Source organism: Polypterus senegalus, chromosome 6, assembly GCF_016835505.1.
Source record: "Polypterus senegalus isolate Bchr_013 chromosome 6, ASM1683550v1, whole genome shotgun sequence".
Classification (NCBI taxonomy): Eukaryota; Metazoa; Chordata; class Cladistia; order Polypteriformes; family Polypteridae; genus Polypterus; species Polypterus senegalus.
Genome location: NC_053159.1, coordinates 109,541,276 through 109,562,579, shown reverse-complemented (window position 1 = coordinate 109,562,579; position 21,304 = coordinate 109,541,276). Strand labels below are relative to the sequence as shown.

Below are 21,304 nucleotides of genomic sequence, written 5' to 3'. Positions count from 1 at the left end.
GCATGGGCTTCTTCAATCCATCTGTAAGGATAAAACAATAGCCACTATTTCTGAAGTGTACTGGATATACTGAGAGGTGATTAGAAGGGTTTTTCTTTATCTTAATCTTAAACTGCAATAAACATTGAAATCTAACTATTTATTTTCACTTATTGTGGTTTCCTGACAATACAAGGTGCCATGGCTGCCATTCTCAAGTTTAGTCCTGGGGGGACTCCTACTTTAATTCAGAAAGTTGTTATTTGCCAGTTTCTTAGTTTTGATGTCCAGAAATTACAACTGTCCATCCATCCATCCATCCACCTTCAAAACCCACTAATCCATGTTGGTCTACAAAGTTTGTAGCAAGCATTTACATATGTTTGCTTGAGATAATTTACTCTTTTTGTCTTGCTTTTTAAGATTTTCATCATCATCATCATTTTTATTCCACTTTATCATGTGCTCTGATTATTTAAGCTGCTATTTACTAATGATCATGACAATCAAGTAGATGCTGCCTCTTTACCATGCAGTGGCATTTGGCCTGGTGTCCTCCCCTCTCATCAATTGTTATCATTAGGATTCAATTAAGGGAGCAAACTATGAAAAAAAGTCAAATTAGTAGGACACTGACAAATAGAAGGTTATGCATTTAAAGCAATGGCAAAAACAACAATATTTCATTTTTTGTATAACTGTAATTCACACAGGTTTTCTGAATGCAGAATAAGTAAAGAAGAAGAAGCTAATCATGAGACAAACTGAATATGAAACTGGCTGGAACAAAAACCATAATGTTTTAGTCTTCTTATAATATGGCTTCCTAAATGAAAATTTTAGGATTTGGGGGGCCAATTCAATATTGGATTGGGCAGCAATGTGGTACATTAGTTAGCCTCATGGATTAACATCCTGAATTTGAATTTCTCCTGCAATTGTTATCTATGTGGAATTTGCACAGTCTGCCCATGCCTGCAGGGATTTTCCTCTGGGTTTTCCAGGTTTTCTCTGATGTCCCAAAAAGCATGAAAGGTAAGTTAATAATTCATGCAGGCCCTGTTTGTGCGTATGTAGGAAAGGCCCTGCAATCCAATGGCACTATGTATGGAATTGTTTCCTGCACTGCTGCCTGGACAGACTCCAGCATCCCTCTGCCCCACAAGCCTGAACTGGAGGAAGTGAGATTTAGAATGTTACATTAATTCGAACCTTACTGCAAAACACACACTGCTTTACTGATTTTTTAAAAACACAAACATATCCAAAGTTGCATTATCCAGTTCAATGTAAGGAGAAAATGAAGAGTTGTAAAATTTTGCTGTTTTAAGCCAAGAGCAGGAACTCACTAGTGGAGAAACAAATTGTCATCGAATTGAAGGCAATGACAGGCTTCTGAATAAAATTAATTAGAAGAAAAAATTCTGCAGATGAAATCAAAAGAGTTTCCTTTTTTGTCATTACTGTTAATAAATATAAGAATTAATGTGCGTCTATCAACAACAATCACAGTGTCTCCCTGTATTATTGTAGTGTTTCCCTCTACTTACCCTTTACCTGTTTTCTCAAGGGTAAGTGTTCTCGTCAAGTTCGTTATCGGGTTGGTCTACTGTTGCACTTTAATATGAACACACACACACATAGATAAACACACACACAGACCCTAACAACAGTGCCCTATGAATGACACACACATGCTGATTAACCCTTAGCACTTTGAACCACACAAGTGCTATAGGAATAACAGTCTGTCATTCAGCACTTCAAGAGACTTACTTATTTTCGGCACAAACAACATACAGTACGATGTTTTAGTGATATCTCAGACCTAAATATTACTTTTGGTCTACAAGAATACATTTAAACATACAAAGACTCGGCACTCTTGACTATAGGCCATTTATCAGCCAAGAAAACCTTGTTTATCATATTGTCCCTTCTATTGAGTAGCGCTCTCACTCTTAGCCTTATAAACCTCGCAGCACAGAAATAATGGTAAAAATCCGGCTGTCACCAGGTGCTCAAAGAAATCTAACTTATTACTTCAATCACTCTAGACATTAAGACAAAGCATTGAAAGTTAAAAGCAGCATGGTATTTATTACAAGAATAACAATAATACCACAGGAACAAAGAATACTAGAAAATAGGTACTGATAGGAAAGTCTGAATAAATATAGTCTTTAGAAAAACCTTACGAAAAAGTTACAGATGACAAGGATGAATGTCCCAGGGAGGCGTTTGATTTAGCAATCGATGTTCATGATGCCTTTCTGACGACCAGTGCCGTCTTCGTCCGTTCCTTTTCTTCTTCTTCTTCTTTGCTTCTCCTCTTTTCTTCTCTCTGTCTTCTGTCTCAAACCAAGGCATATTTATTATGAAAATGTCATGCCTTGGTTTCACAACACATGCACCTGATTGGCTGGCTGTCAAAATGATTGATGAATTAATTCACTGTCCGTTTTCCCAAACAACAAAACCTTTGATGTACTCTGAGGTATCAGTAGTTCTTCTTGTCCCAGGCTGTAAACCAAACTGTTGTTCCAGATGTCCATCCATAAAGTAATCAATAGCCTGAGGTATCAGCTCAGCATTCTTTCCCAGGCTGTAAACCAAATTAGCACTAAGCTATAAACAAAAACTAAAAGAAAACCTGCTTTAATTTGTCTTAGTTCGTCTATTGTCTTGTCTCGAACAAAATATAATGGAAACCAAAATGTACAGATTTTATACACCATAACACACCCTTAACACCATAGACTAAGAATTACTAGACACCGCATGACCAGCAGCATTGTACGTCAACGTCACCGCCATATTGCGAGTGGCACTGCTGTGGAGTGAAGTAATGGATAAGATCCCTCACACATGTTCTGCTTGGGATTTTACAAACCGCTGTATGCTCCAAACCAGATCTCGGGGGATTACACTTCATAGGTAAGGCTGAACAATTGTTTTGGTTATATTTGGCCATTTGAAAATCCTGTTTTATAATCTTTACTTTAGCTATGCCAGACTAAGCTAGCAAAGCTGTGCATTTATGTACTCAAGTGAGCCTCCAAACAACATTTTGGCTAAGTGTATTTAGTCACTAACTATGTAGATTGTTGTTAGCTGTTAACATTTCTCAAATTCTGAAGGTTTCCCAAAGAAATCCACCTCAAGAAGCAGTGGGAGGTAGCCCTTAGACGGGATTTTGAGAAAGCTGTCTTGTGATGTGTGCCGTGCTAGTTTGGTAACAGATGCTGTTCCGGCATCATATGATCAAAGCTACCCCTTGCTCACATTTAAAAAAAACAAAGAAGGTTTGATGATTCCTTTTGAGGGTACAGTCAAGGTGGTCAAAGTAGCTGAGTGTGTCATCTGACAGTCGACATTAGGGCAAGCTGTCAGTGTATCTTTGATCAATCATCTTGTTCGGGCTGAGATTGGTTCAGATGATGTGTTTTTTCTCAAGGAGCACATTGAGGAAACACAGTTTGAAATTTACAACCATCATTTTATGCTCATGTCTTTAGTTGCGTCTGTCTTCCACAAACTAAGGCTGCACCAGATTGCCAGACTGAATACTCTCAAATTGCAGAGTGGCAACACACAGAAAAAGCTATGTAAGACAGTTCTGTTTCACAGATTTTAGATCCTGTCCTGTATATATTTAAGTAACCACATTGTGCGTGTGTGTGTGTGTGAGAGAGAGAGAGAGAGAGGAATGAGTGAAATGTTTTCAGAAATTATTAAGCCAATTTGTTTACAATAAAATTGTTTATTTTTGTCACTGATTGAATCATTTCACTGTTAAAAGAAAGACAAACAAAGATAACTGGCAGTGACAGTGCAAAATTCACAATTGGTATGCCAGTTTGAAAAGATAAGTTTAGAGGGCAGTTTTAAAATGTGTTATTGAATCAAGCTGACGTATATGAGAGGAAAGAGAATTCCTGAGTTGAGGAGCACTATGAGAGACGTTTGAGCTCCCATAGCACAGAGTTTGATGTGTGGTAGAGAAAGTAGAGCTGCAGATGAGAATCTGAGTGAGCGAGAGGAGTGTCAGTCTGTAGGAGATCAGTGAGGTTGTGGAGAGCTTTAAATGTTAAGAGCGGTATTTAGTATTGTATTCTGTAGTTAACAGGGAGCCGGTGAAGCTGAGAGAGAAGAGGTGTAACATGTTCAGTGGATTTAGAATAGGTTATTATAGTGGCAGGCGGCATGGTGGCGCAGTGGTAGCGCTGCTGCCTTGCAGTTAGGAGACCCAGGTTCACTTCCAGGGTCCTCCCTGCGTGGAGTTTGCATGTTCTCCCCATGTCCCCATGCGAGGATTTGCTCCGGTTTCCTCCCACAGTCCAAAGACATGCCGCTTAGGTGAATTGTCTATTCTAAATTGGCCCTAGTGTGTGCTTGGTTTGTGTGTGTCCTGTGGTGGTTTGGCACCCTGCCCAGGATTGGTTCCTGCCTTGTGCCCTGTGTTGGCTGGGATTGGCTCCAGCAGACCCCTGTGTTTGGATTCAGCGGGTTGGATGGATGGATGGATTATACTGGCAGCATAGGCGGTTTTAGATGGGGGCAAACAGGGGCCAGTGCCCCTGTAGAACTGGCCGTGGCCCCTGTGCTGAACAGATCAAATTTTAATTAATTACTTACGGGGATGTTCTGTGCCCCCATGAAAAAACACTGGCCCCCCTAGTAAATTTGGTCTGGAAACACCACTAACTGGCAGCAGAATTTTGAAGAGGTTGTAAGCGATGGATAAGTTTTTGTGGGATACCAGTTAGAATAGCATTACTGTAATATATACATGAGGTTGACTCGGGCATTAATCAATACTTCAGTACTGTGTTGCGTAAGAACAGGACGAAGTCTAGACATGTTTTGGAGATGGAAGAAGGCAGTCAGAGAAATGTTACTTATATGGAAGGAATTATTTAATAATAATAATAATAAGAAGAATATAATTATTAATTATTATTATTATTAATAATATTACTGCAGTGGGCTGGCGCCTCGCGCCCTGTTTTGGCTGGGATTGGCTCCAGCAGACCATGTGACCCTGTAGTTAGGATATAGCGGGTTGGATAATAGATGGATGGAATAATAATATTATTATTTAATAATTGCCACTATTAGTATATAAATGGATATAAATAATTGCATTTAAACGATTCGCCAAAATCTGTTGTATGTAAACGATACTGTTTTCAACGTTATTGTTTTTCATCAGAAAACCCGGTTTCCACGTCTACCTGTATTAGTTTAAATGGCACTTTTGCCACTCGCAATAGTGCGGACGCGCTGACATATCGTGTCGACTGGGCAGCACAGTGAATGCGGCGTCTATCTGTATATGCCTCTATGCACTTCAGCATCAACAAACGAACTAAAAACAGGCGTGACGTCATTCAGCCAGGAGCCCTGCAGATTGGTCGCCTCCGTGGCAACGCCCTTAAATGTCGCGTGTTATTGGGTTTGAGTGAGTATGAGGTCGGAAGTATTCCTGTATATACCAAATATAATCGGTAAGAAATGTGAATGTTTAGACTAAAATCTTCGGGGGAAGTTGAATGAGCGCTACTTTGTTCTAATTGGACTTACGTAATATTGAAAATTTGCATACCTTACGTATCTTACAAGTTGTCCGCCACTGTCTCTTGCGGCCTCGTATTGACAATCTCACGCGGACAATAACACAACTGACAATAACACGCGGACCTGTAAAACTACAGCTGGGCGGTCGTGGACAAATTATCCACAGAAGCCTCATTTATTATCTCCTGCCTTAAGATCATTATAATTATGGTACTTTCAGCACATTTTTACCATTTTTTTTTGTTCATATTTAAGAGTATAACAAATTATACGCCAAAAATCGATAGCCATATCTAGGCAATTCCGCACATCCAATCCAAAAGGCTGGAGGTCAGTAGCGGTCTTCTTTGTATGTTCATGCGTTCTGCCATATACTTTATGAAGGTGTGTGTGTTTCCAGGGTATGTCTGTGTATGCCTGTGCACTTGCGTACTCACTATACACACACACTTTCACTCGCACATCATCATTTGCACATCTTTATAATTGTGCGTTTCTGCAACTTAAAGTTTTTCTTTATAACTTAAGCTATTTATGTTATTTGTATGTAATGTTATGTTCCATTATAAGCAGGTCCAAATCTACCAAGTCAAATTTTTGTACATTAAGTGCTGGTGAACAAAAGGGATTCTGATTCTGATTATTCACTGTGCCCTCCTTTAAGTTGTTAGTATATGAACGTTTACTGTATATGATAAACATTACACTTAGTAATTTGCTGTGATACAGTAATAAGTTTGTGAGAATCTAAAATAACACACTTGAGTGGGAGCTGTCACCAGGAAGTTCAAATTAGTTCAGAAACTTGATTAAAGGATACTTTAATTCATTGCATTAGCAATGTAAACTCTCTTCAGAAACTCTTTAATTTTTGACAGTTCAGTAGAAAAATTGTCCATATGAAAGTGTGTGTTATCCCGCAGGAACAACACCATGTTTGAAAACCATCCAGTCAATCACACTGCTGAGCTCTAAAACTTTCCTGCATGAGTTTCTTAAACTTGGTTGTTAGCAGCTGTTTGGTTGTCTCTGTATTTACATTATTTTAGGAGATTGGAACGGTACACCACTCTCTTTCTGAGTAAGGTGATTACATAACTGCACCCCTCTTTGCACCAAGTGCATGCTACACTAGTAGCTTTGAATAGATTTCATGCACTAGTAAATTGCATATATTGTTTACTTATTTTTACATAAAAATTAATTAATCCATTTATTCACCTGGTTATCCTATGCAGTTTCATGGGGAGGCAGAGACAATCTTGGGATATTAGTGTGCAAATTAGGAAGCAATCCAGGCTACTGTGTCAGTCCATCATCATCATCCTCATCATCATTCAGCTGCTACTGTTTGGGTATGCAGTCGAGCAAGTGTTTTGACCAGCCAGCTCTGTCTTCTACCAATTTTCTTATTTCCTACTCATTGATCAGCCTGCTTATGTAGTTTTTATTTTCTTTTTCATTTCCCATGTGTTGGAGTGTACAGTGCATAGATGTCACAAGATTCTATTGGGTTTCCGCTTAAACGATGACCAGTGAATCTTAGTGGATGCTTTTGTATGGTATCAGTGAGTGATTCTTGCCTGACTTGGTTGAGGATTTCTCTGTTTTGTATGTGGTCTTAGCATCGATAGTTTCAATGCAGAGTATGTAGTGATAGCATTTGATTGTGTTCTCATTTGTTCCTGAATTCTTTGGATCTTGGCATGATGTCTAGCTTTTGAGGTGCTTTTGGTCTACTTCTCTGTGTCAGGCAGCTCCTATTTAAGTGATTTCTTGATTGAAACAGGTGTGGCAGTAATCAGGCCTGGGAGTGGCTACGGAAATTGAACTCAGGTGTGATACACCACAGTTAGGTTATTTTTTAACAAGGGGGCAATTACTTTTTCACACAGGGCCATGTAGGTTTGGATTTTTTTCTCCCTAAATAATAAAACCATCATTTAAAAACTGCATTTTGTGTTTACTTGTGTTATATTTGACTAATGGTTAAATGTGTTTGATGATCAGAAACATTTTGTGTGACAAACATGCAAAAGAATAAGAAATCAGGAAGGGGGCAAATAGGTTTTTCACACCACTGTATCTGTTTGAGGCAACTTCTACCTTTTCTAAAGCCTGCCTGATTTGATTGTAGAATGGTATTGACTGGTTCTCTTATTCTGTTTAGCAGCATGTAATTGTAAGTTTTTGCTGCCATTGATGCAAGACTGAAGCCCCTGTAGTTGCTCATTAATAATTTGTCGCTCTTCTGTGGTAATGGTACGATGATGTTTGTGAGCCACTGTTTTGGTGCTTTATGAGTTGTGTACACCTTATTGCATATGCACCACACTGGCACTGGCATAGATTGCTCAATAACAGCAGAAGCACTGGAGTATGGAGGACAGTGGCTTCAACAAGTTCACTGATTGCTTTCTTTGATCATCTAATGTTACTGGACCAATTTTCAAAGCTGAGGTCATTCTCTCTTAGAAGGATTGGTTCATCTGTTGTATCCAGTGATCATGTCTCTGGGACATTGAGTAGATCTTCAAAGTATATGGCCCATTCTTCCATATGTTCAACTGTTGTGCTTGCTGTGGCATAGTCTGCTTTCTTAACTCTTTGAGGGCTGAATATTTTTTACAAAGAACTCAGTTTTCTGAAAAGCACACAAAGCAACGGTTTCACACATGACAAGTCAACATAAAACATCAGTTGCTATTTGCTGTGGCTGCTGTTGGTGCAGGTTGGGCATCTCTGGCGGCAGTGGCTGGATTGGTGGCACCTCGATGGTCAGCAGGAATGCATGGTGGGCAACTGTAGTGGCAGTTGCAGTGTGACGCAATCTGGTTTGTACCTCTTGTCATCATAAGTGGTGGTCCTCCCAGGCAAACACTGCTGTAGGTGTCAGCTACATTAAAGTGTTCAGCAACACGATCACCTAGGGACTGATTAGATGATGCTGGTACCTCACTTTCGTTTTTGATCTCCATCTCCAGATCACTTGCATCAAACTTGGAGTCTGACAAGTCAGAGTCCTATTCAACAAAATTACGTAAAACGTCCATAGAGCATTTTGCTTTCTATATTCTCTTTGGTTTCTCACCAGATGTCGGTGCCATTTTAGAGGTTATTTGCTCTTCGCTACTCACGCACGCATAAGGAATCAAGGTTAAATCAACAAAGCTTCATAACTTTTCTTCTAGCAAAGAGAGTCAAACTAAAATGTAATTTGTTGCAGTTTATGGCTGATTACTGTCCTCTACTCCTGAATTTTGACAAAAGTTGACATCAGCCCTGAAAGAGTTAAACTTGGTGGCTTGGTGGGTAGAGTGGGTTCTGCTGAGTTCTTTGATTTCCCCATGTAATTCTTTACCAATTGGCACTAGCTGTGTTGCAGAAGTCTACCAGTTTTTCTTCTAGATGTTTTGGTTGATCTTCAGCATACACTTTGCTGAGCAGTCTGTTGAGTTTTTGTAGTTGGATCTTTAACGTCTCCATGTGTATCTTGTTATGTGTTGTCTGGCTTTGTTACTTTCGTTTAGTAGCCCTTGACTTCTCTCTGTGACCTAGTGTTTCTTGTGTTGTTAACTCTGCTGCTATTTCCTGTACTGCTTTTTCAAAGTTGTCTTATCTGTGTTGCTCTTATCACTCTTTCATGAGAATGTTGTACTTGTTCTGGACTTAAACATCGAATTTGCTTTGAAGGGACTTATTGTTCTGCAGTTTGTCCCATGTGTGTTTGTTTCTGTGGTGCTTTGGGGCTTGATTGGACCTGCGGTTTAGTTTGATGTTGGCACTGATAATTCTGTGATCTGATTCTACATATACTGTATCGTAAGCCTTGAAGTTCCTTTTACCCATTTTCGCCTAATCTATGATCTCGTTGTGCCACCGTTTCAGCAGGGTGCTTTCATGTCCAAAGCTGTGTTCCCAGTTAAGGAAATTTGCTTTGAATTGTGGTAATGTTTAAAGGATTGGTATAGTTCTATCAGCCTATTTTCTTTGCTGTTGGTGTTATCATGGAAAGTGAATTGACCTACTACCAATGGATTGGTTGAGTGACTGTCTTTTTCCATTCTTGCATTGATTTCTCCAGCTATTATCAGTACGTTGTGTGCTGGAATGTTATGGTGTTATATAGATGTTTGTAAAATTTGTCCTTCTCACTGTCGTCAGATATTTTCAGTTGGAGCATAAACCAACTTAAAATATTATTGTTGTTACTGGATTTCCTTTGAGGTGGATCAGTACGATTTTGTTGGACACGAATTGTGTTGAGATGATTCGAACTTTATGTTCCTTAAGTAGAATGCAGACTCTTCCAATGCCCTCATTTGTTGCTGTAATGTATATAAACAATCATCCTTTGTTGTTCTCGTGGTACGGTATGTATGTGTGGATTGTACCTTCATTTGCTTTCCACTTATGTTCTTGAATGCGTACTTGGTCAGTATTATGGTGCAACTTTCATGGTGCTTTTATTTGTCCGAATATTGTAGCTAGATATGATGTAAGCCTTGAGTGGTTCCATTGGCTTTTGTTTGTCCAACATCAGCATTGTCAGAGGTAGAGATCCTTTTGGTTTCCCCCTCACCCTTCATGGAATCATGAGACTGGATCTGTTGGCAGGTTTTCAAGTTGCTTTGTGTCTTTTCTTTTGCACTTTTCAGAGTCGCTACAAGCTTTGAATGTTCTCGTCTGCTTACTGCTTACTGGGCCTAATGATTCCATTTACACCAATGCAGTTTTGACTGACTGGAAACCCTCCTCTTTTATCCTGACTTGGGACAGGCTAAGCATTTCTATCCCAGAAGCATATTCGTTCCTAGAGGTGTTAACAAGAACTACCTAGGCAGAGTTAAGTGTCAGTCCACTACAAATACATTTAATTAATGAAGCTTCAAAATTTAATATCACTACAAAAAAGGTGTAAATTTTATTTATAAATAAACTTAAATTAATAAATAACTTTAAAAGCAATAGCATAAGGCAGATTTTCTCTGTTGTAACTTACTGTCTGTTTAACATTCTGCTTTTCTATTTCTCTAGGATACTTCAGAATTGTATTATTGCTGACTGCTTGGGGCTTCCTTAACTATCCCCAAATATTTCTGCCCTGTTATTTATGGTTCGTAATTCTTGATGGTAAATATAATTTGTTTCATATGGACCAATATAGAGTATTCTTTAGTAGTGAAAGATAATGGAAATCAATCCAACAATATTTATATTTAAAATACACTTAATTGTTACAAGCACAGGTACATTGAGTTACTTGCTCAGAAGTATATAGTGACCTTCACAGTTCTGAAGTTTTGTTGATTTATCCACAGTTTAACTGAGCCACAGAATTGAGTCTTAAATCAAGCATCATATTCATTGTGCTCATTTTGTGTATTCATTGACTCCCCTTAGTTACCAGTTGGTAGCTATCGCAGGTGAAAAGTAAATGACTGTGTTATGTTTTAAATGAATTGAAGCTTTGTAGTTCAATGTTCCTGTGCAAATACATCTTCCATAAAATGTTTTTATTCATGTACTGATTTTTACATTTATTTTCACTGGGTTTTATTGACTTTATATATCAGATTACAGTAATTCATTAAAACAAAATTAATACTTTACAAAAATGTATGTTTAAAGTAATTAGGTAAAACTAAACATTCCACATCACTCCTTTCAAAGGCTTGGATGGGTATGCAGCCCGCTACCTTGGGCAGGTTTCAGAATTCGGAGCCTGGTTAGATGTTGCTATTGATAATCTGGGAAGGGGAATGCTGTGGAGTGCACTATTTCAGGTACAAAATACTGATTATTTTATTACAAAAATGTGTGTGTGTGTGTGTGTCATTGTGTTGGCTGGGATTGGCTCCAGCAGACCCCCATGACCCTGTGTTAGAATATAGCAGATTGGACAATGACTGACTGACTTAAAGGTCAAGTTGAGCCATCTTAAAGCAAGGAAGCCTTCTCCTTGCAGCTCTCCCTGTTATCTCTTAAGAAATCCAGCAGGGACCACAACTCCCATGCAGTGCTGCAGGTGTCCATATGGCAGACCCATCAGAGGGCTACTGCCACCCACTCAGCATTCTGGTGAAACACATGGCACTGGGAGACAGTCTGCTTCCATTCTTCAAGTATATTATCCTCACCAGAAAATGGAATGCTTACATTCTCAGATGGGACACCCATCCATTCATGGGATTCCTCCATGATAGGGGCCTCCTGACTGGGTAAAGAATTCAGTCCATGTCCTCTATTACAGTAAGTATGTATACATACAGATGACCCCCAAGTTATGAAAAAGGAATCCCTGCTGCTGTTAACCGAATATTGATATGGCTGGTCTGGGAGTAGAGTTTGACGATAAATTGATTTTATCGATTCATTCGAATTTTTGAGTTAGGGCAGTATGTTAAAAAAATAATAAAAAAATCTAGATTCACTTTAACCTGGGTAATGAGAAAACACTCGGTCAAACTGTTCCACCCCCTCACACACACAAACACAGTAGCAAGATGGCAGCACATGCATGAACAAGTGAGGAGATTGTGTCTAAAACTGGCAGTGTCTCCTCTGTCATTTGGAAGTGGTTTGATTATGCAATGTCTGATGTCGAGTAAGCCACTGTAAAGTCTTTAGCAAGGTAGCAACACAACAAACTTATTCCAGGATCTCCATTAGAGGCATGCAGCCAAGTGGGAGAGACGTGTAGCTCTGCAAAATGCACAATCTAGCGGCAGCCCCAGAACAACTACAAAAAAGCAGATAACAATAGCAGAGTCATTTTTCCAGACACAGACGGCAATTGACTGCGTTGGTGGAGGCGCCACTAATCCAACTTCCAAAAACTCAGTAGTCTGGCCAATAAATCTCTATAAATGCCTGCTAGAAGTGCTCCATCAGAAAGGGTCTTTAGTGTGGGGGGCAGCATTGTAACATGGCACAGAGAATGCCTCATATCAGAGGCAGTAGACAGGTGTATATTCCTTGCCAAAAAAACCCAAAACTTTTAAAGGACATTTAAAAGCAGCTCACACAAGATTATTTTTCTATTTGTTTTGTTTAGAATAGTCTTACTTCGAGGATATAAGGCATTTTTTCTATGAAGTTAATTATTTGTTCTGATTTGTGAACTTGCTTGTGTTTACACTTTATCAGTCCCCATAGGGAAAATTATCTTTTGCACTTTACCCTAACAACTAAACCTATGCTAACAACTACAAGTAGTAAGCAGGGACTGATCAGCATTTAGTGAACAATTCCACTTGTAAAGCCTTTTCCACTACAAAAAAAAAACAAAGACAAGAAATATGCGTGATATTCTTAAACATTTTTTTTTGCTTTCATTGTTAAAAAGAAAACCACACTTATTTGAATAACGTATGTTTAGAGAGTTTGTTTAAAGAAAAAGATCACTTCAAATTGTTGAGTGTAGGTGAGAAAAAACCCAAGATTTTATGTTTAGGCCATATTGCTCAGTCCTATCTGGGATGTGTACTTAGGATTTTGGGCATTACAAGCTGCATGTTCTTCATCTGCTCCATTACACGGGCAGCTCCTTACCTGTGACGGAACTTATCGTGTGGCTACGTGTGCTATAGTTGCTCAGAGATTGTGAAGTATCAGCACCCCATCCCCGCAGCTATTCCCATTGAGGCGACACAGCTGGGATGCAAACTTAGGATGCTGGGAATTACAAGCAGTGGGTTCTAATGCTCTAGCTAAAAAGCCACCTGTCAGTCGAGCTGCTTATATGTGAGTGAGATTACTGCTTAGTTGTGCATCCTGCTGGGTACATCTGGCTACACATGCACACAAAATGGTGACAAAGTCTGTAGTGTTGCAGTACTATTCCTCAGTGTTACCGACGGCTGCTATGTATTCATTTGTGTCAAAACTAGTTTACTACTTTTTGTGAGTTAAAAATAAAACACAAGTCCCTATATCAAAATTTGGTTGAAAAAATTATGGGGGTTTTATGTCCCTATTCATATGTTTGGAATTGCCATAACTTTGGACCATCCTAGACAGTTGACAAATATATTTGTTTTACACATTGATTTTATGTCTTTGTGATTAGATTGTCAACAGAAGAAGACACATTTTACAGTTCCAAACATTCCTTTTGCAAAAAGTGATTTTTTAATGTCCTTAAAGAAAGAAACTAACATAGTAACATACAACTTTCAAGTTAAAAAATGAGAAATCTTTTTAGGCATATAACCTAGTGCTTGATTATCCCAAAATAACAAACAAATGATGTTCAGCGACCTAATGTGTAGGTTGAACCAAAGTGATGAACTGAAACAGGAACATCTATGTAAAGGGAATAAACCTGTACAGGGGAGAAGCATACTAAAAAGGTCAGGCTGTGGTACATGTACAGGTTTCAACTACAGCTCTTAAACCATAGCAAAACTTAACCTGATCATCCTACATCAACAAAGACAAAAACAGTCAGGCAAGGCCGAGGACTAGAAACGCAGTGGTCTGGCAACAGAAACTTATTTCCCTTTGCAGTTGGAAGATGATCAGCACTGCTAGCAGTGAAGAAGTGACAGAAACTGCATTTCCACAAATAAAATTGGTGTTTTGATCAAAATTGATGATTGAGAAGTACAGGAAGATTCTTATCCATCACGCAGTATCTGAAGTTAGGCGTCTGATTGGTCCCATTCTGCAGCATGCCAATGACACCAAATACAGGGCCAAGAACCATTCAAATATGCAGTCAAAAAAGCAACAGGAACTCCTAAAAGATGGTAAGCCTCCACAGAGCCCTGATCTTAACAACATTAAGCCAGACTGGGAATGTTTGGACACACAAGAAGCAAAGTTAAGGCAGCCAAAGCCTACAGTGGAACTGTGGCAAGTTCTCCATGAGGCTTGGAGCAACCCTACAACACAAGTAACTTCAGAAACTGCACACAAGTGAATCTAAGAGAATTGCTGCTGTGTTTAAGGCAAAGGGTGGTCACCCCAAATGCTGATTTAGTTTGTTTCTGGTCACGTCACTTTCTAGGAGGTTTATCGATTATTAACAACTATTCATGGCATTATTTTTAAAAGCATTCCTGGTTTACAGCATTTTTTCACAAGTGCTTGAGATGTTTGCACAGTACTCTATACATATACAGTATCTGCATAAAACAAAGTAAAAATGTAGTAATGCTTAGTAGTGTGTATTGTTCATACATTTATTTGTTTGACACTTATTTTAATGTGTAAAGTTACTCTTAGTGTATTGTACACTAATTTGCAGACGTTAAGATTTTTATTTTATGAATAGTAATATGTCATTCTATCAGCAATATGTGTTCTGCTAATAAGATAATGTTTTCTTTTTTTATAGGGTGGCTGTTTTATTTCAGCCTTAGAATGGTGTGTCTTTGTCTGTACCCACAGCTCAATGGGCGCCGAGTGGAAGAGCAGATTTGTGAGCAGCCCCTGGTGGGTGCACAGAGTTATGGCAAATGGTATCATTTCTTATGTACTTATTTGTCCAGTATATTTTGTTTTAAATGATTTCCATATAACAAGCACACAGTACAATTTTTATATACAATTTTTTTTGTAGCTGGAGCACAATGTTTAAGTGACTTGATTAGAAGTAAGTTACTGCATGTAATTAAAACTGTAACAAATAATGAAGTACCTTTGACGATTAGCCAATCTACGTTTGGAATTGGGATTTTTTTTTTTTTTTTTTCCCTTTGGAAAGATGATCATTTTGTCAATTCACTTTTATTTTCTAATTATATATAATCATGAATGATATAATTATCATAGTTGTTTAATCTTGTGAGTATATGCCGTAATGCATCTTTTTTATCAGTGTATTGTTATTGTAATATTACTCCTTGTTCACTCTTTATCACTTTAGGTTTTAAAACCACTCTTGGTGTGTTTGTGATTGCTGGACTCCATCTGCTGCCTGTCTGGTTGTATTCATTTTTCACAGGAGTGTTAACAGACCCCCTTCACCTACCTCGTATACTGCAGTGGGTTGGAATTGTTGTTCTTTCTGCTGGCAGGCTTTGGTGCCTGGCCATTGAGGTATAAATATTTTGTTTTAAATCTCCACAGAAACTAAAAAGCAAGTTAAGCTTCATATAACTGTTTAATGCAAATATGACAAAAGGCTTTTCAGTTTTTCATGTAAATATAGTGCTGCCCTTCTTATATCCTAAGTGAATCTCAACTTACCTGACGTAAGTGGTGTTGTATTACACATTTGGCACAGAGTCTGGCTAAACAAGAAGGTGTGTCTCGTTATTTTTTTAATAAAAGATGGTCCAAATTTGGCCTATTAGGAAAAGAGGACTAAGCTGCATTACTTTTTATTGTAAGGAGCAGTTTGAGAAACTGAATATGTGAAAATCTAGTGCTGTTTATAACTATAGACAGTTTTGCTACAACGTTATCTATAATCGAAATGGACGCAGTTTGTTTCATTAACAATCATCTACCATTGCTAGATGTCAGTAAACAACAGGACAACTTCAGCAAAGCAATACTCAAACTATTGCAATCATTAATTCTGTATATTCAAAGGAGAGACCAGGTGTAAACGTTAGATATGAAAACATATAGCCTGAATGATTCAAATCGGGGTTCATATCAGGTGACTGTGACTTTGGTTGTTACAGCCTTTGTTTTCTTGTGAATTTCCCCTTGGGATTAATAAAGTATCTATCTATCTATCTATCTTAAACCAGGCACGATGCTTAGTAGTTGGGGGTGGGGGGGGTGGTCTGTAGGTGGCAAAGTCTGACCAAGTTGACTTCTTCAGCTGTTGTTCCTCGTTCTCTCATTCTCTGAACGCTTACTTCAAAATCTTGTGATTTTATAGATTTTTGTTGACCGCCTTGTGTAAGATATTGCATTAGTCAGAAATTTCAGACCACTGATACGTTTCCATGGTCTATTTGACTGTTAATTACTGTATATACTCGTGTTTAAGTTCTCCCGCAGGCAAGTCTGGGCTTGATTTTTTCCGTATTATTTCCAGTATTTTATAATGTCAGTTGTATAAGTCGAATGCAGAAAACTCACGCTATTGGTCCGAGAGATTACGATATGCTAACACGAGAGTAACCACGAAGCACACTGCCTTTTCCGAAGCGACGTTTGCACCATTTTGTGTTTTTTTTTTTTTGTATCTCACACCCTCATACACCTTTATCATAAGAGCATCCCTTATCTACGATGGAGCGTTAGAAGAAAATATGATGCTGGTTTTAAATTAAACGTTGAAGTGGCAAAAGAAATTGGTAGCTGCGCTGCTGCAACTAAATTCGATACATCTGAGAAACTGGTGCGAGATTGGAGGAGGTAAGAAGATGTAAAAAAAAAAAAATTTAAGTGTCACATTTTTGAACGGACGTATAAGTTGGGGTCTGATTTTTATGATCGATTTTTTTCGGGTTTCAAGACCCAACTTATATGCGAGTATATACAGTAAGTTACTTTTGGCTAGACATGAAGCATGTTCTAAGTCCTAAGCCTCCACTTCACGTACCCTTATCAGCACACACACACTGGTCACTTTATCTAAGTGCAAACGTATATATTCTAATAAACAATGACACTGTTTATAACAATTTTATATTTATTTTCCCAGAATTCCTGTCTGTCTATGTGGCGTACACCCAGAATTTGATCTAATCCCAAATTTGAAAAATAACCTCATGAATATTAATGAGCTAATGAGGCCATTTGTGCCTGCCTGCCCTTTGTTACAGAACATTTCCCACATGAGCTCTGAAACCACAGCTTGAGTTTTTATCTAAATAATTCTAAAATAAAAGTACACAAATTAAAAATATTATGAGTCATATTTAACATATGGTAAAAGCACCATTTTCCAACAGCATTACAGTAACATTGGACTAAACCAGTCATAAAAGAACATACCAAGCTTTTAGTTGTGAATTTTTTTTTTTTTTTAATTATTGAATTAGGATAGTGTTTTATGTGTAATATAAATGAAACATTGAAATACAGGCTTAAAGAAACAATTTGGATTTTCCTAATCCCACTCATCTAGTCATCCATATAAGTACTTGCCTTCTCATTACAGTCCCAGTGTTTATTTAGATCTTCAGTATTGTAGAAAAACACATTTTATCTTTAAAAATCGTATCTAAACATGCACATGTAGGCCAATGAGAATTATGTTCAAGTTGAGGGGTCTGCTCATAAATGTGGCTTTCTTCCAGTACAAAAAGATCGGATTTCCATGGGCACTGTTTAGGTGGGAGGGAAAAATCACTTATACTTGTATGTTAGACATCCAAAAATACTGACATTTGGTTAGACTGCGCTGGCAGAGTAAATGTGGCCATTGAGGTTTCATGCTGGATTGTACACGTTGAGTCGGATCTTCCTTCATTTTAGTGTTTTTAAAAATGTTAACACCTTCAGCGAGGAGAGTTTTCATCTGTTGGTTCACATGCATGGTTGCATGTGGCACAGTTTCACTTGAAAATTACTGTAACTAGACTTGCTAAACAGGAAATTTCATAATAGGTAACAGACAGCAGTGGTATATCCCAGCAATGAATAGAGCAGGAATGACATTACATGTGATTTAGAACATTTAAGTGAATATTTCAGTTAATTCCTGCCGATTATTTTTGGTATTTGGTACACTGTATTAATCCCCAAGGGGAAATTGTCTTTTTGCATGACCTTTGGATGACACAGTGTAGCGTCAGCCATTGTACAGCAGCCCTGGAGCAATTTTCACGTTAAGGGCCCAGTGGAGAAAGATCCCTTCTGACAGTAGTGGAACTGGCTACCTTCCAGATACTAGCGTAGATCTTGAGCTTCAGAGCCACCACTCTGCATTATTATCCATCCATCCATTATCCAATCTGCTATATCCTAACTACAGGGTCACAGGGGGGGTCTGCTGGAGCCAATCCCAGCCTACACAGGGTGCAAGGCAGGAAACAAACCCTGGGCAGGGTGCCAGCCCACCACAGTGCCGTCTTATAAATCCTAAGAGGAATAATCACTTACAGTTAGGTCCATAAATATTTGGACAGAGACAACTTTTTTCTAATTTTGGTTCTGTACATTACCACAATGAATTTTAAATGAAACAACTCGGATGCAGTTGAAGTGCAGACTTTCAGCTTTAATTCAGTGGGTTGAATAAAACTATTACATAAAAATGTGAGGGAACTAAAGTATTTTTTTAACACTGTCCCTTTATTTCAGGGGCTCAAAAGTAATTGGACAAATTAAATAACTGCAAATAAAATGTTCATTTCTAATACTTGGTTGAAAACCCTTTTCTGGCAATGACAGCCTGAAGTCTTGAACTCATGGACATCACCAGATGTTGGGCTTCCTCCTTTTTAATGCTCTGCCAGGCCTTTACTGCAGCGGCTTTCAGTTGCTGTTTGTTTGTGGGCCTTTCTGTCCAAAGTTTAGTCTTCAACAAGTGAAATGCATGCTCAATTGGGTTAAGATCAGGTGACTGACTTGGCCATTCAAGAATTTTCCACTTCTTTGATTTAATACACTCCAGGGTTGCTTTGGCTGTACGTTTTGGGTCATTGTCCATCTGTATCATGAAGCGCCGCCCAATCAATTTGACTGCATTTAGCTGAATTTGAGCAGACAGTATGTCTCTGAACACCTCAGAATTAATTCGGCTGCTTCTGTCCTGTGTCACATCATCAATAAACACTAGTGTCCCAGTGCCACTGGCAGCCATGCACGCCCAAACCATCACACTATGTTTTACAGATGATGTGGCATGCTTTGGATAATGAGATGTTCCACACCTTCTCCATACTTTGTTCTTGCCATCATTCTGGTAGAGGTTAATTTTGGTTTCATCTGTCCAAACAATGTTTTTCCAGAACTGTGCTGTTTTTTTTAGATGTTCTTTAGCAAAGTCCCATCTAGCCTTTCTATTCTTGAGGCTTATGAGTGGCCTGCACCTTGCAGTGCACCCTCTGTATTTACATTCATGCAGTCTTCTCTTTATGGTAGACTTGGATATCGATACGCCTACCCCCTGGAGAGTGTTGTTCACTTGGTTGGCTGTTGAGAAGGGGTTTCTCTTCACCATGGAAATGATTCTGCGTTCATCCACCACTGTTGTCTTCCATGAACGTCCAGGTCTTTTTGCGTTGCTGAGTTCACCAGTGCTTGCTTGCTTTCTTTCTCAGGATGAACCAAACTGTAGATTTTGCCACTCTTAATATTGCAGCAATTTCTCGGATGGTTTTTTTCTGTTTTCGCATCTTAAGGATGGCTTCTTTCTCCTGCATGGAAAGCTCCTTTGACCGCATGTTGTCTGTTCACAGCAAAATCTTCCACATGCAAGCACCACACCTCAAATCAACTCCAGGCCTTTTGTCTGTTTAATTGATAATGACATAACGACAGACTTGCCCACACCTGCCCATGAAATGGCCTTTGAGTCAATTGTCCAATTACTTTTGAGCCCCTGAAATGAAGGGATTGTGTTAAAAAAATGTTCACCCCACTGAATTAAATCTGAAAGTCTGCACTTCAACTGCATCTGAGTTGTTTCATTTAAAATTCATTGTGGTAATGTACAGAACCAAAATTGGAAAAAAGTTGTCTCTGTCCCAAATATTTATGGACTTAACTGTATGTCCACCAGTTTTGCCAGCCTATTTATGCACTTCACGATCCATGTGAACAGGAGTCTGCTGAGGCAGAAGCAGGTGCAAGATAACTTTTAAGAGAAACGCCACGTTGTCACAAGGCACATAAAAACCCAATCACACATGCGGACAGTGGTTCAAAGTAGATTTACAGAGAGCAGCACATATTAGGAAAGTAGGAAGAAAGCTGCACAGATAAACAAAACTGTAAAAAAAAAAAAAGTAAAGCAACCCACAGGCGAGCTGGGGAGCAGTCCCTGGGCCTGGATAGAACACTCCTTATGAGAAGGTGAAGAATTGTGAGGAAAGATTAAAAGTGCTGCGTCGTTTTATGAGTAAGAGGAGACATGATGAAAGTGTTCAAAATTATGAAGGGAATCAGTGGAGCGGATCAAGACTGTTACTCTAAAATGAGTTCATCAAGAACACGGGGACACAGTTGGAAACTTGTTAACGGTAAAGTTCGCACAAACATTAGGAAGTTTTTCTTTACACAGAGAACCACAGACACATGGAATAAGCTACCAAGTAGTGTGGCAGACAGTAAGACTTTAGGGACAATTTAGTGAATAGGACTGGTGAGCTTTGTTGGGTTGAATGGCCTGTTCTCGTCTACAATGTTCTAATGTATAGCAATGGCGGCTATTAGATTGTGCCAGATCCACACAGTTTTATGCTAACAATATCATGACATTAGAGTTACTTTTGCTTTTATTAAGTTCAGATTTTCTTTTTTTTTTTTTTCTTGCAGATTTGGTGCATTTGGACACATATCAAGTTCCTTACAAGATAACAAAGCATCAGGGTACATCAGATTTATTTCCAGACAACAGAGTTTACCAAACGTGACATGGCTGGAAAAGCATATTTCAAAATAAAGCTTGTAACATCTCTGAACATATTATAGTGCTCAACAAAACTGATGTCCAACAAGAATGTACTGTAGTGCCTACCCATCAGAACTTTTAATAAAGGGAATACGGTGACACTGAAGTCAAAAGAGAATCTGCATAATTGCTTGACAGGTTTACATTCTTAAAACGTGATTTATGTTGTGTATTTTAGTTATGTCAATAAAATCTACATGCAAGTTAACGTTA

General features: G+C 38.6%; 1 protein-coding gene across 3 annotated transcripts; it reads left to right on the top strand.

Moving 5' to 3' along the window:
• The first annotated feature begins 5,382 nt into the window (after nt 1–5,382).
• Nucleotides 5,383–21,304, top strand: si:ch1073-145m9.1 (CDP-diacylglycerol--inositol 3-phosphatidyltransferase). Of its 3 annotated transcripts, XM_039756742.1 has the most exons (7): nt 5,383–5,489; nt 10,597–10,692; nt 11,233–11,345; nt 14,903–15,026; nt 15,128–15,160; nt 15,434–15,606; nt 20,956–21,304. In XM_039756742.1, the coding sequence occupies exons 1-7, from the start codon at nt 5,450–5,452 to the stop codon at nt 20,995–20,997; spliced, it is 621 nt and encodes a 206-aa protein (XP_039612676.1). In that variant the 5' UTR covers nt 5,383–5,449; the 3' UTR covers nt 20,998–21,304. The 3 variants fall into 3 exon arrangements, with proteins under 3 accessions (XP_039612676.1, XP_039612677.1, XP_039612678.1); XM_039756743.1 differs by lacking the exon at nt 15,128–15,160; XM_039756744.1 differs by lacking the exons at nt 15,128–15,160; nt 20,956–21,304 and having other exon boundaries at nt 14,903–15,000; nt 15,434–15,584.

Bases quoted from the DNA above. Each gene is read 5' to 3' on its own strand.
- si:ch1073-145m9.1 (XM_039756742.1), top strand. From the start codon at position 5,450: ATGAGGTCGGAAGTATTCCTGTATATACCAAATATAATCG. The intron at 15,161-15,433 runs GTAAGTTACTGC...TTATCACTTTAG, and splicing joins TTTAAGTGACTTGATTAGAA to GTTTTAAAACCACTCTTGGT. The intron at 15,607-20,955 runs GTATAAATATTT...TTTTTCTTGCAG, and splicing joins TTTGGTGCCTGGCCATTGAG to ATTTGGTGCATTTGGACACA.